Source organism: Emydura macquarii, unplaced genomic scaffold, assembly GCF_026122565.2.
Source record: "Emydura macquarii macquarii isolate MOO-44397 ecotype Brisbane River unplaced genomic scaffold, CSIRO-AGI_Emac_v2 contig_1253, whole genome shotgun sequence".
NCBI classification, from domain to species: Eukaryota; Metazoa; Chordata; order Testudines; family Chelidae; genus Emydura; species Emydura macquarii.
This window is the reverse complement of record NW_027131390.1, coordinates 36,085,477-36,100,180: the sequence shown is the minus strand read 5'-3', so window position 1 is coordinate 36,100,180 and position 14,704 is coordinate 36,085,477. Positions and strand designations below refer to the sequence as shown.

General features: G+C 47.1%; 1 protein-coding gene across 1 annotated transcript in view; it reads right to left on the bottom strand.

The window, feature by feature from the left end:
- Positions 1-550: 550 nt before the first annotated feature.
- Positions 551-14,704, bottom strand: part of LOC137153295 (Krueppel-like factor 5) — a 37,290-nt gene continuing 23,136 nt past the window's right edge. Inside the window, exons 2-5 of the mRNA XM_067548464.1 lie at positions 11,832-11,876; positions 7,532-8,426; positions 4,547-4,606; positions 551-881 (exon numbers count right to left, since the gene is read on the bottom strand). Of these exons, the coding sequence (XP_067404565.1) occupies positions 703-881; positions 4,547-4,606; positions 7,532-8,426; positions 11,832-11,876 (1,179 nt within the window). The 3' untranslated portion in view covers positions 551-702. The remainder of the gene's footprint in view (positions 882-4,546; positions 4,607-7,531; positions 8,427-11,831; positions 11,877-14,704) is intronic.

The window sequence follows — 14,704 nt, the reverse complement described above, 5'->3', positions numbered from 1 at the left end:
TCACTGCAGGAAACACCAGATGGTCTCAGCGGAGCATGAAGAACAGGTTTGTTGTCTGCTTTGGATCTGTCCCAGTCATGGCGGCACATCTTGGAGGTATATTTTCCTGCCCTTGTTTCTTGCATCCACAGAGATCAAGACTAAAGGACTTGACTTTCCACACAAGCCGTGAGCACTCACTGCTATTCTTCCATGGCACGGATGTCCTGTGTGCTACACAGCTGGTGGCAACTTGGTCCTGGAATAGATCAGTCCATGAAGCCTCCACAAAGAATGTAAGAAAGCCCTCCGGACAGTTGGCTAGCCTAGCAGCCCATCCTCCCAACGTATCTCTGCTCATTCCCAACAAGAGGCAGACTCTGAAAGGGAAGAAAAGGCTCCAAGGAGTTTGAAACACAAGGGAAAATTGCTTTGGAGTGAAAAATAAATAGCAAATTCACTGGACGGGAGAGTTCTGGAGTCTAAGGAACACCTCCTGGTCAGTGAGTGGGATCTTTGTCAGGATAAAGATATAGTTTTAATCATCCTTTAACTAAAAGTACTTTGGTGACAGGGCACAAGGAAGGGAGCGTGCACAGAGCCCACACACTGCCATTTGATCACAGCATGCTTTTGTTCCTATGTACAAGACGAATTATCCATCCAAGAGGAAGGAGTTCCAGCTGCTCCTGAAGGGGAGACAAGGGCAGGGCAGTTCTGCCGCTAGTTCTGGTGTCTCTTCATATGCAGGGCCAGGTGGTCGGAGCGGGAGAAGCAGCGCCCGCAGGCTACGCACTTGAAGGGCTTGGCGCCCGTGTGCTTGCGGTAGTGCCGAGTAAGCTCATCCGAGCGGGCAAAGCGCCAGTCGCAGCCTTCCCAGGTGCATTTATATGGCTTCTCTCCTGCAGGGGCAATGGGCCAGAGGTTACAGTCTGCACCAGAGGCAGCACACCAATGTCCAGTACTTATCCATGCATCCATCCATTCCCCTCTAGCTATCCATCCATCCCTTCCTGCTCACATATGCCCCACTCTATCCAACCATCCACCCTTCCCTACACATACCCCTCTAGTTATCCATCCTCATACATATTCCTCTGTCTATCCATCCAACCCTCTTCCCAAACACATACCCCTCTAGCTATCCATCCATCCCCATATACACACATCATCTATCTATCTGCCTCACACTCTCCAGACTGTGATCTTCCCCTCAGAGATGAGGATCTCCCTCTGGCAGATGGGTCAGACTCAGCCAGATCAGACTGTAGTGCTTTGAGTTTTGGTGAAAAGTCAAAATTTTCCATGGAAAATTCCAAATTTTTTTGTTGTTTTCAGCTAAATTTTCCATGGAACCCTGCCCCTATCCTGCTGCCCCAACCAGCCTGATGTTGGCCCTTAACTCTGTGACATTCTGCTGTGCAGAAAAGCTACTGCAGGTCCTTTTCAGAGTGTTTTTGTGACTCGGTGTCGCCATCCCATATATACGGAAGATCAGATGGTGAAATGTTTCAGCCAGCTGGGAATGTGTACAGAAAAGCCCATGCCAGCCTCACCCAGCCCCTCTCCAAATCCCCACCGGCTGCCCGCACTCTGCAGCGAGCTGAGCTGAACTCTGCACTGAGTGCCAGGCTGCGGCAGGGTGTGGTCCCCTCAAATATTAGTCCTCGCTCTTTAACAGCCTGAACAAGCAGGCAGAGTTCATGGAATGTGCTGACTTTCCCGACCTCAAATATTTACCATTTCATTGGCCAATTATGGAGAACTTAACAACAGCTCAAGTGCACGTACACATGCAACACACATGTGCCTGCCCTGGGGTGGGTGCACATCATATGTGCCCACAGACATAGGCATGCACCCACGAGCATAAACATATGTGTGCATGCACACACACACAAACATGAGTTCACATGCAAAGCTATTGCATGATGCATGCATACACAAAGCTGTGCATGCTAACACACAGACTTGCATCTCTGGGCATATACAATACAAGCTCATAAACATTCCTGTTCACATGCACAGAAAGCTTCTGTATACAGACATACAAACATACATGCCCATTTGCAGGCACCCACATTAACTTTCCATGCATGAGCACACACAAACAGAGGCACAAACGTAGCAGCAAACAGTACATGGAGAAATGCACCTAGCTGTCGGCCAGGTGTGAGAAATATGTTTATGGCTCAGGTAAATAAGAGTTTAAGCTCCATTTACAAGCAGCACACTGGAAATTTTATGGCACTCTCAGGATCACAAGGGTTTGTGGGCGTCTTTATTAGTTTTCTAAGCTGAAAGACAAAGGCAAGGTTTGCCCCGCTCATTGTCCCAGCCAGGTCATCTGGCTGGGTCAGCCGCACCAAGGCCTTTTACTTTCAAACAATAACAGGTTGATCTCCAGATGGAAACAAAATGCTTTCCATTGTCCCACAAGCTGGCTCCTTCCCCCAGGACAGCACGGCAGGCCAGGCTGGAACAATGGGCCCAATTGGCATTCCGATCCCCCGGGAGGTGGGTGAGTGGCCAGTGGTTTATATATTTAATCTCACAATGGCGCCGGGGCAATGAATGGCATCCCCTGGAGACTGAGATGGGCTAGACCATAGCAACGGGCAAACCACAGGGGAAAGTGTTAGTGACTGGGCCCGACAGACTTCTCAGGCTAGATCCCATAGGGTGGTTTATCCCACATGGCTTTATTAACCCTTCAGCTGACTGAGCTAATTCACTGCCAGAGTGCAGTTACTTGTGGGATGCTATGGTTCCACGTGGGTTAATACTCTGGCCTTTCCACTCTAGATTTCTGGATTCTCCTTCGGCTGAGGTTAGAAGCTCAATGACCATGGTGGCCTTGAGCTTGTCAATGGGGAATGTTTGCCTGCCACATAACATTCCACTATAGCTATTAGTATAGGCTCACCAACGGCTTCCCCTCCACCATTCTGTCTTGCCCCCTAGCTGCTTCCAACAATACTCATGCCAGTTCAAGACACATCCTCCTTTGTCTCTCTGCCCAGGAAGCAGGGCATCTTGAGGCGGGTGGTGGTTTGCCTTATTGGGTCACTGCACAATGGCTTAGGCAACTCGTGAGCCTTTCACTTTTCTAGTGCAAAGGGCTAACGGGGAAGGGCAGTGTCCTGATTGGAGTCAGGAGAAGAGATCTTTATTTGTAAAGAGGGGATGGTTGTTACCATTTCCACATCCTGAAGCTCCTTCCCTGGGGACTCAATGCCTTCTGACGGAACCCTTACTACTGTCTGCCCATGGCACAGCTCCCTGCCCTGCTTTCCTGCCACCTCCTTCTGAGGCATTCAATGGTATCTCTATGGTGCACGGCCGAGAAAATACTGCACCTTGTGCATCAAGAGTATGCCTTGTTCAGGGGCCTGATAAGAGGAAATAGGAGCAGAGCCAGGTGGAAGAAATGATTCTCAGGCCTGGGATTTGCTTTGTGTTTTGTTCGTTGCCAATAAAAAAGAAAAGTGACCCCGGGACAGCTTAATTGCACACAGTAAAGATCAACACTTCTATAAAAGAGATTTATGAGGGGAGCTATGGTTCTGGGACTGGCCAAGGATCTGATAAGAGCTCAGGCTGTCCTCAGAAGAGTCCGTAGCCTCCCTGCGTTGGGAGGGGCCAGGGGCTGGTTTTATGCCAGGAAAGCTGGGGCACTGTTGGAAATTTTTTGTTTTAATTAAGTTCATCTCATCTTCATTCGGGGCCCAAGGCATCGAATCCCAGGGATCTCCCCTTGGGGCTAAAGGGAAAACATTTCACAAAAGAGATGGCCCTTTCCCTTCTGTTTTCTCCTCATATGCTGCATATAGGTGACCAGATCACTTCAGGCTGCAATCCCATTGGCTAAGCAGTGTCAGGCCTGGTTAGTGCTTGGATGAGAGACCTCCAGGGAAAAAGCAGGTGGCACAGGATGCAATGGGAGGGCCTCTTCTCTGACTCCGCATTGAAACAATCCCCCAACCGGGTGCAGAAGGTCTGTAAAGGTAACTCAGGGCATGTCTACATAGTGGGGTAATGTGCAGGTATGATTTCCAAAGCACACTGACGTGTCGAGCATTAATTAGTCCTGCTGGTGTGCACTAAAAGCTTCCTAGTGCGCTTTAATGTAGTGCTGTTTGAAACGTTGGGGAACATTTAGTGCACACCAGCAGGGTCTACAAAGACTAATTTTTGTGCAACATGTTAACGTGCTTTAGAAATCAGACTCCTGGTGTGCACATTCCTGCACTGTGTAGACTAGCCTATGTGTAGCAGTTAATGGGCATCACATACACAAGCACGCACAGCAGTGTACAGCTATCGATTTTCTTTTGCAATTGGTATGACTTTTGTTCTCCCAAACACTGCTAGATCTCTGTGATTGGTTCCTGCACAAATGCTGCTAGATCTGTTTATCTAACTGCATTTGTTGTGTTAGTGATCATATTGCACCTAGCATAATACCAGTGAAATTAACAGTTTCCACTCTAATGATGGGTATGGGATAAAAATACCATGGCTAGAGAGATCCTAAGTATTATGCCATACTCAGGTGTGCACTTACCTGTGTGAGTTCTCTGATGTGCCTTCAGGTGGGAACTCTTGGTGTAAACTTTTGTGCAACCTGTAAAAACAGGAGAGAAACCCCTCAGTGAAAAATGTCCCATTCTCATACAGATTTAAAATACATACACCCTGGTTATGGCGAGCTGCAGCAAACCTGAGTTGCCAGAGGGAAAAAGGATTGAAAAGAACTGTGGGTAATAGTTTGCAAATTAGTACATGTGTGAGGCTTCTTTCTACAGCAGCTAAACAAAGAAAATTATTCAGATTGAAGATTGCCTGTGTCAGCTGAGGAGGACAAATTTCTTTTATCCACAAATTGAGAGTTCTTTGCAGCAAGGAATGCACAACAATGGCAAATTATTCAGGCAATAGAACTGTCAACCTTTCTAACAGGACCCCCGTGTGACCGTCCTTAGCATGATCCTCACACTTGTGTGTCTCGACTGGGGATGGGGAACCAATATGAATAAGATCAAATCAGACCCAATGTTTCATCCCAAGCTCAAACTGAACCTTTTATATACGTGGCATAAAAATGTTCACTTTTGCATTGTTAGTTGACGGTTTTGTGTTGCCTCTGACTTTCTGGATTTCAGAGAACCACAGCCAAAATACTGCAAGAAAGGTTCTTTTTTATGGTATTCCCAGCTCCAGCAGAAGATGATGATGTATGAGAAAGCAGAAAGCACTGGCAATTTTGTGACGCGCTAGCCCAGTTTTCAACATTCAAGAGCAGAGCAGATTGAACATTTTTCAGAGGAACAGTTTTCAGTCAGAAAATGCAGTTTCATCTAAATCAACACATTTTGCAGAAATGTGTCAATTTCAATGATATTTTTGAGGGAAAGTGTCAAAATGAATCATTTCAACTTTCTCGTTTCCTTTCTATAATTGCTAAATGTTTCGCTGGGATAAGATTAAAATGTTCCATTTTGGCTTTATTATTTTATTTCATTTCATCTTCTATAGTATAATATTAATTTTAATATCGCATTATATGTATATATTGTATTATAATGTTTTAACGTTATCAAAACACGTCTTTAATTTATTGAGGCAAACTGATGCAACATAATTTAAATGAAATATATTGCTGTTTCTGCATCAAAAGTTTTTTGGAATTTTGATTTCATGAAGAATTTTGAAGTTCAACTTTTCCGAATTAGAACAAAAATTCATTTTGAAATGTCAAAATTTCCCATGGGATGGAAATTCATCTTTCCAACCAGCTTTATTCATGACATTCATATCGTTCAGCTAAACATCAGATTCATCCAGACATTTGGTGCTCATCAGAATTGAAGCCACACTCTAAATTCTTTGCATTTGACCCATCACTAGTTTTCCCAGCTCACAGTTCTTTTATGCTCTCTCTGGAGTTCAGACCTCAGCCTCAGCTTCCCTGAAATTCAGTGGCTATTTTTCCTCTGCTGGGAATCTGTTTTATCAAGATCAGATTGATTCTTCTTTGTTTCAAGTTTTCTATACATAAACCAATATGACTGAGAGAGATTGTTGTTTTGCATGTACCAGCCTGATACTCAGATGCCTGAAGGAAATGTAGCTGATTACAGGAGTCCCCCCCACTCTATGGCTGGAACTCATAGTGCTGTTTACATGAGCCATCATTGCAGCTGAGGTTCAAACCAGGTCTCCTGTGGTCTCTATCAGGTATCAATGGGACGAGATCTAAACACACTTCAACTTTGGGGGAAACTGGATTTATAACTGGAATTTTACTAATGGTCCCTCTATGAGGAGCTAAATCAAAATGCTGGATCTGAACACCCCCTAACTTTGGAGTGTCCTAACCCAGGACACTCATAAAACTCTTGATTGTTTCTGAACCCCTATTATTGTAACTCTGAATATTCTCATCACCGGTATTCCTTTTTGAACCTTGCTAACATCTTGGCCTGAGTGATATCTTGTGGCAATGAGTTCCACAAGGTACTTGTGTGTTGTGTTAATACAAGCATTTCCTTCTATCAGTTTTCAATGTCTTGCCTGTCAATTTCCTTGAATGCCCCCATCTTCTTGTATTATTCATAGATTCCAAGGCCAGACAGGATCAGTGTGATCATCTAATCTGACTGCCTTTATAACACAAACGAGATAAAAGAACTCCTAGAGCAGATCTGTTAGTGAAATATCCAATCTTGATTTAAAAATTGGCAGTGGTGAGAATGTTCCAATGGTTAATTACTCTCACCATTAAAAATTTACACCTTCCTTCCATCCTGATTTTGTCTGGCTTCAGCTTCCAGCTATCAGATCATATTATATCTTTCTTTGCTAGACTGAAAAGCCCATTATTAAATATTTGTTCCCCAACAAGGTACTTATAGACTGTAATCAAGTCACCCCTTAACTTTCTCTTTGCTAAGCTAAATAGATTCAACTCCTTGAGTCTATCACTGTAAGGCATGTTGTCTAATCCTTTAATTGTTCTTGTGACTCTTCTCTGAACCCTCTCCAATTTACAAACACATTTATTAAGACGAGGGGTAAATAGCAGGGCTCAATCTATCTTCTCTTGGGAATCCATGATCCTTTATACTTTTAGCATTCCCCATCTTTTTCAACATACAATCTTCTGCATGGGAAATAGTAGCTCATATGCAGGCTTAATGACCAGCTGCATCAAAAGGAGAATTCTGGCTCCAAACCCTGAAACTGCTTTTTTGTGCTTTCTTTTCATAAAGATGAGCTGTATGTTGTATGGACTGGAGCCAATACAATATTAGTGGTAGGTTATATCATAGTACAGTGCACCTTCTATATAGCGTGCACATAGTATTACTACATAGCCCACCACTAAAATGCATCCACCTCTGAGACAGAGGGTGTCAATCAGCTACATAGCACAACTTTGGGAGGAGGGGATACTGTGGACAAATGCATGGTAAATGTTAAACAGGATAAATCTACACACATCAGGAAAGGATTCCGACACCAAACCAACACAGCAGCCGTGCAGTACCTGGGAAATCGCAGTGATGGATCCTCCTTTTCTCCAGTTCTGGGTTGTTGCGTCTGTTGTATTTGGGGGTTGGCATGATAAGGTGCCCTTGGGAGAGGGTCCCAAGACCGTTTGGGAGTGCGGCGATCTGCGATGACTGGATCAGCTTCAGTCCAAATGTGGCTTCATAGGAGGGTGGGGGCGAGATGGTGTTGATGAGCTCGGGTTGATTCTCTGGGCTGCCAGGCTGTGAGTTTGGGGGTGAAGGAGGCAGGTTCAGTCCTGGGACAGGGTAGAACTGTCCTGTGACGTTGAAGTTCCCCTGACTTTGGGAGATATTTTGGAAGTGCTTCACTTGTCCTACAGGTTGGATGGGTCTGGGGAGCATAGCGCTGCCCGTGGACATGGTGACACCACTGATAGTGTTGATGGCTGTGGTGCTGCCAGTAGAGGGCACCATTGTGGCAACATCAGCATCACCATTGCCGATGGGCATCTGGTAAAGCTGGGCTTGCTGTGGGCCACTGGACAAAGGGATCTCCGAGGGCATCTCCTGCTTGATGAAGATATTATTCACTGCCACTGACTGCGGCATGCTGAAAACACTGGTGAAATCTGGCAGAGTCTGCGTCAAGCCTGCTGCGGATGAGCAGGGCTGGGCAAAGCTGGTGCCGGGCTCTGTTTTGATCTGTGGGAAGGACGTGAGGGGCTTGGCCGGCCGGTAGAGCCCGGTTCGCAGGTGTGTGGTGTCTGGCAGTATCACATTGATGTTCACGCTGTATGGCGTGGAGGAGGGCTTCTCTGTAGAGAAGAACTCATCCACCACGGAGGCGCTATCCCTGCGATACTTCTTGTCTGACACCATTGGGATTGGTGGCACCTGATTTGAGAGGTACTTGTCCATTTCAGAACGTCCCTGCGGGGAAGAACAAAAAAAGAACTCTTGAGTGAAGAGTTTAGACACTATGCTGATGGCTGCTCTAAAAATACCTAAGATAGATGGGTGGCAAAAAGGCAGGAAAGATGGTCTAATGGATAGGGCAATGGATTGGGATGCAGGAGCAGTTCAGCCACAGACATCCCACGTGACTTTAGGCAAATCACTTAATCAAGTCTGTGCCTCAGTTCCCCCATCTGGGAAATGGGCATAACCCTTCTTTACCTGCTGTGAGGATAAAATCTATTAATGACTGTTAGGTGCTTTGATACTACAGTGATGAGGGATGCATAAGTAGCTAGGTAAAGAACACAACAATAGCCAAAGGGATGCAGTCAGATAAAGAAGGGCCAAGATTTAGATTTTTCTTTATAAATATTAAGAGGGGGAGAACTTAAAACTAAAGCTGATGAGCCTAAATCAGAACACCAGATCCAAGTGCCCTCCAACTTTGGAAGTGTTAGGATCCAAGCCTGGATCTGAACTTTGTGGCTCGGGCCCAGCTCTCCTTTAAACTGTATAAAACCTAATGAGAACTGTTTGTTCGTTATTACTTTGTAATTCACTGAAAATCAGAGGTTGAGGTTGGATTTAGATGTCATTCAGAGCTGTGGGAACACATCAGCCTTGTACTAGCTCATAAGATCCTAGATCTGAAACTGAATAGAACAAAACAGAAACTGACTGTTCCATTTTCACCCTCTCCATGAAACGTTCACATCTGTAATACAACATAGCAGAGTTTGCATTTTAGTCCTATGACTTTCTATGTATGTTTTTCCAAATTCAAATATTCCAGGACAGCAGCAGCTCTGGTTATAAATATCATCAAACTCTGGATTCCTTCATGATTCCTATCTGACAGAGCATTTTCTGGACACATTCCCATTGATTCGACAGTCCAAGGGCAGCAGCGTGCTAGGAAATTCAATCCCTGGTATCTGACGACTCAAACTTTGCTCTTTGTGGTTAATGATGCTACCACTAATATTCCTTAATGGAGCTACAGTCTTTAATTATGTGGTTACCCAGGTGTCGTTCTCATTACATAGACCTCACATACTCATTCATATGTAGGAGAGCTGGCAAACCAGTCCAGTTTCCCTGGGCCCTGCAGATATGGGCTGGCAGAGCCGACTGAATAGTGCATGAAAGCATGCTGATCTCATCACCACCCACTGTGCATTCTGCCAGAAGGCTTTGCAGCAGTGAACAACATCACTATATGTCAAAGTCATCCCTGGTGCAATTTGACTGCTGTCAATGGAGATGAATTTGGCTGAAGGTGTTTTATTCACCCTACATACTATAAGACACAAAATACACCTATATTTTGTTCAAAGCGTCCCAAACCTTGCCCAATTGAGAGCCACACTGGCAATATGCCAAGCTGGGACCACACCTAATTTGTATTTAATGGGGCCTGCCCTGCTCTTTAAAATGGAGGCAGCCACGACATGTCCCAGCAGTTGGGCTGGGACCTGAAATCGCCAACAGGCCATTGTTGCAGTACTGTACAGGCTGCACTGGGGCTTTAGGCCACCTTTAGCTGCACCTCGACTAGCAAGAAATGCTTTGCCACCTGTCTGGTGTTATCAGCAGATCATCCCTGTGAAGCCAGATGTGCTGGAAAGCTCCCACCTGTTATTAGGGGGACGTTGTCAAGCAGCAGGGTTTGGGCTCATGGCCCCAACAAGTTCAGCACATGTTAAATGCCTGACCTATTTCCCGAGGTGCCCTGGGCTCAAACACTCCCCTTTGATCGGAGAGCTCCCTGTGCTATGGTGACAGAAGAGATGGACCAGTGCCATGAAGTGCAAATCTAGAATCGGATCAAAATTGGGGTTTGCATTCTGGTATCTGGGCCCATTAAAGACTTGCTTGAGCTGCAGTTTGGATCCGAATCTCAATTTCCACAAGGTTTGGCTCCGTGGTTCCGATGTGAGCGAGGATCACACAGAGCCCTGGGAAAGCGGCCTGCTTTTCCCTGATTCTCTCTGCGCTACGTGCCACTCCAGCCTGTTATTTTTAGACGCAGGAGTCAGATCACTGCTAGGCAGTACCAGGGGCTCTACCACCAGCTCTGAATGCCACACATACCTGAGCAATGAAATGACCCACTCAGCAGGCAGATGGAGGAGGGAAGTGTGGGCGTCAGGTGTATTTTACTTCTAAGATGCCCTTATCTCTGGTATTTTGATTTCTTGCCTTCACTTTACAGGAAAGGAGTTTTTCTAAGAGGTTTCCATAACTTCCAAGGTATTTAGGCACCTGACTCACACTGAAACCAATGGAAGTTAGGCACCTGAATAGCTTTGAAGATATGGCCCACTGTGTCTTTGTGCATGCATTCCATGCTGCTATATTTAATTGTGTGCATTCTCAGACAGGGACTTCCTAACCCCCACCTCACCTCTGCAACCTTCAACAAACCACAACTCATAATAAATAACGTATTGCACCGTCCGCTCCCAAAGGAGACGCAGCCAACTGACTGTACCTCTCCCACTACTGAAATGCAGCCAACTCAGGGATGGGATGTGGCAGCTGATTAGCAGCACGCAGCAAGCCCATTGTGTGGGGCAGGAAGTGAAGAACACTGTAGCTGGAGCAGTATTTATAGGTCAGCAGAAGGGGATGACCCAAGCCCCAATATGGGCAGGATGCCAGGGCTAGTTGCTGCTCCTGTGAACAGTGCAATGGAACCTGGAGTAGTTGTCAGGACACCCCTGTGTGCATCATCTGGAAGACAATCCCCCAGGCATCAAAGTGCCCCCCTTACCCCACTCTTGGACACTGGCTGTATCCTGGTTCTGAGGGAAAGGGGTTTTTACTGTTGTGAGACTAGGCTTGTGTTGTGCCTGGCACTTTACAAACACATCATAAGAGACATTCCCTGCCCCGAAGAGCTTTTGATCAAGCCGACAATACAGGGGAAAGGAGAGGGAAGTAGGTGGACTCCATTTTACAGATGGAGAGCAGAGGGGCAGAGAGATTCAGGGACTTGCCTGTGGTCACACAGGGAGTGTGGTAGAGCCAGGATTTGACCCAGATTTCCCAAACTCCAACTAGTCAGAGTTTAATCACGTGACTCCCCTTCCGCTCCCAATGGTACTCCTACTGAATTGGCAGTGCAACTCAGATACAACAGGTACTGAATGTTTCCCTAAGGCATCAAGTGTGGGGGGGAGAGGGAAGGGGAGCGGAGAATTCAGCACGATCTGTGTACAGTGTCTTGGTCCCTTAATTTGGTTCTTAGTGAACCCCAGGGGATGGATCTGCTCAAGAGAAACCAGCTGCATTGCGTGAAGGCACCCCTTACCCCAAGTTAGTTTTACAAGTGGCAGAAACATGCTTGTATAGAAGAAGAATAAAAACCTTCACCTCCATAGTAAGCTGCATCTGCTGCTCCATCCTCAGTGGGATAAACTGTGGAATAAACACAGCCCGTTACTGGGCAGTCATGGTGCAGTTCATAGTAAACATGGGACTTGGCATCCTCTGAAACCCCTCTTCACCCCCAGAAGGACCAAGGAGTGCACATGACACGTGTATCTCCATCAACACACGTCTCCACTGACACATGTGTCTCCACTAACACTTATCACACTGTACCAAACCCAGTGGCCCTGATGCCGGAGAGCACTGGCCAAGAGCAGCCACGTTTCCGTGTAAGCTGACGCTATGAAGGACGCTGACGCTGCCAGGGGCCAGGCTGTTGTAGAGCAACACTCTGCATTAGGGCCCTGCAGGACTGAGTGCTTTGCATAGGTGGGCACAGAGAATGGGATGGGGCTTTCTTAATGCACACCAGGGCTGCCCCTCCATGCCAGGACATCTCCTGATATCGTGGGCACCAGTGGCTGATCAGAAGCCCCAAACACACACACGAGAGTGAGTGAGCTAGACAGCTGCTGCCTCTGCTTAATAAACCCCACTGGCTGTTGCCTGTGGTTACGCCTGGTCCCAGCGGCTGTCTGCAGGTTCCCCCCAGTCCTGGAAGCCAAGATCCCCAGCCGCTGCCTTCAGCTCTCACCGAGGATGGGGTCTACTTGCCACTGTTGTTTAGTGATAGTTGCTAGGCAACACAGCGCTAACCACTTTTTCTGCCTGCATCCCGGAGAGGGCAGCCGTGGCAACAGCACCCCCACAGCATAGGCAGTGCAACTGCATAGGTGTCTCCTTGGGGGAAGCCAACCAGTCTGCCAAGGCCAGTTGGGACATCTTAGCTCTACCAAGGGCCAGCCAAGCCCAACAGAATCCAAGGGGGGGCATCAGTTTTATTCTGGTGTCTGTCCCTCACTGGGCAGAGCTTGGTGTGTGGGTGGTAATTAAGAGAGCATCACTGGTGGCTGAGTGTCATTATCTTCATTGCGCCATGGGAGAAAACCTGGCACAGAGAAGGTAAGCGAGTGAGTCAATGGCAGAGCTGGGAATGGAGCCCAAGGTTGCTTGCATCCCAATCCCTGGCTCAGTCCACTAGGGGACACTGCTCTATGGGCAAACTAAGACTAACAGCCTTCAAGTACACAAATGCAACCTCACTTCCCACCCCAGGCCGGGATAAATTTGCTTCCCCTAACAGTACATTACCAAGCATGATGGTTTCTGATTCAAACGGCCATGGTGACAGTCAATACCAATGCCCTACAGCAAGGGAACACTTAAAACCACCTCTGAGCCAACTGACTGGGACTGGGAGCGCCCAGAATTAATATAGAAAAATTAAAGAGTATTGTTTGTATTATCATAGTGTCCAGGAGGTGCATTCATGGCCTAAGTGCAAAAAGACAGTCCCTGGCCCCCTCTCTACAGTCCACATGATGGAAGTGGGACTTAGGGGGGATATTGCGAGGATGCTAGGTTTCCCAGCGTTTCATATACAGATTTTCATACACACACCACAAGCTACCATGGTGATGAGAACAGTGTAAACGTGTGAGATGGATAGATTAGATTCACACACAAACACATCCCATGCACATTTTCATACACATACAATTTCTGTCTCTCTCCCTCTCTCTGACACATACTTACTTCAGGGTTCTACAGTGACACCATTTGCTCTGGTACAATTAAAATATTGTTTATATAAAGATGCAAAAGACATGCTGTCTCTTTGGCAGAAACTTTTTTAGTTTCTTTTTTTATCAGCACTGGATATTGCCTCAAGGAAAATTTTACTTCCAGCATCAAAAAAGATCCTAAGACTAGTTTAATTAGGGGGGAAAATCCACCTTTGTAATTTGCCTGGTCTGTTTTTTAACACCTGTTGCTCTGAAACTCCACTCCAAACTGCGACCTGTTTGAATGCATTTGGAATCAGCTTACATTTGTTTTCCCTAATGCTTCTGGTAGAACTGCAAATCTGAGCACATGGAAATGGAAATTGTTTAGAGAAAGGTTTTGTTTGGTTTTGGGTTTTTTTACAAGAAATTGTGAATTTGAGTTGGGGAAATTCTGCAATGAAATCTACCTTGTGACAAAATCACAAACGCCCCTACATTTATTCCTCTTGCAAAATTAACTAAGGAAAATATTTACCTTCTGCAGATACAGTGAAAAATTGAAAATAAAATTATAGTCGTGGGGGAGGTTTCACTGTTCTAGACTCTGGTCAGGAATCCCCTAGATCAGTGGTCCTTTTCCATACCAGGAACACTCCAGAATCACCTTCCCATCAGTAGCATACCAAGGGAGGGACAGTAGGGCACCTGACCAGCCCTTCACGATGCACAGGAGGCGAGGGCCACAGGAGGTTCTGAGGGGTACCCCTCAGCACCTCCCTCCCCTGTGTATTGTGAAGGGCCAGTCCGGTGCCCCCCCACCCTTGGCTGGGGAGGTGAGGCTGCCCCATCCAAACCAGAGGCAGGCTGCGGGGCTGGAGCAGCGGGTAAGTGGGGGGGGGGGGTGCTGGGCCAGCCCTTCACAATGGGAGGGGAATGGGGGAGCGCAAGAGGCTCTGAGGGATGTAGAACCTCCTGTGCCCCCTTCCCGGTGTGAAGGGCTGACCCGGCGCCCCCGTCCCCCCAGGCCGGGGACTGAAGCCGCCCCATCTAAGCCGGCGCCAGGCTGCAGGGCTGGAACAGTGGGGAAGCACTGGGCTGTCCCTTCATGATGGGTGGGGGGCGCAGGAGACTCTGAAGGGTGCCCCTCAGCACCTCCCCCCTGCATGTCGTGAAGGGCCAGCCCAGCCCCCTTCCCTAGGCTGGGGGGTGTGGCCGCCCCCTCCGAGCCGGCGCCGGGCCTTCAGCGGG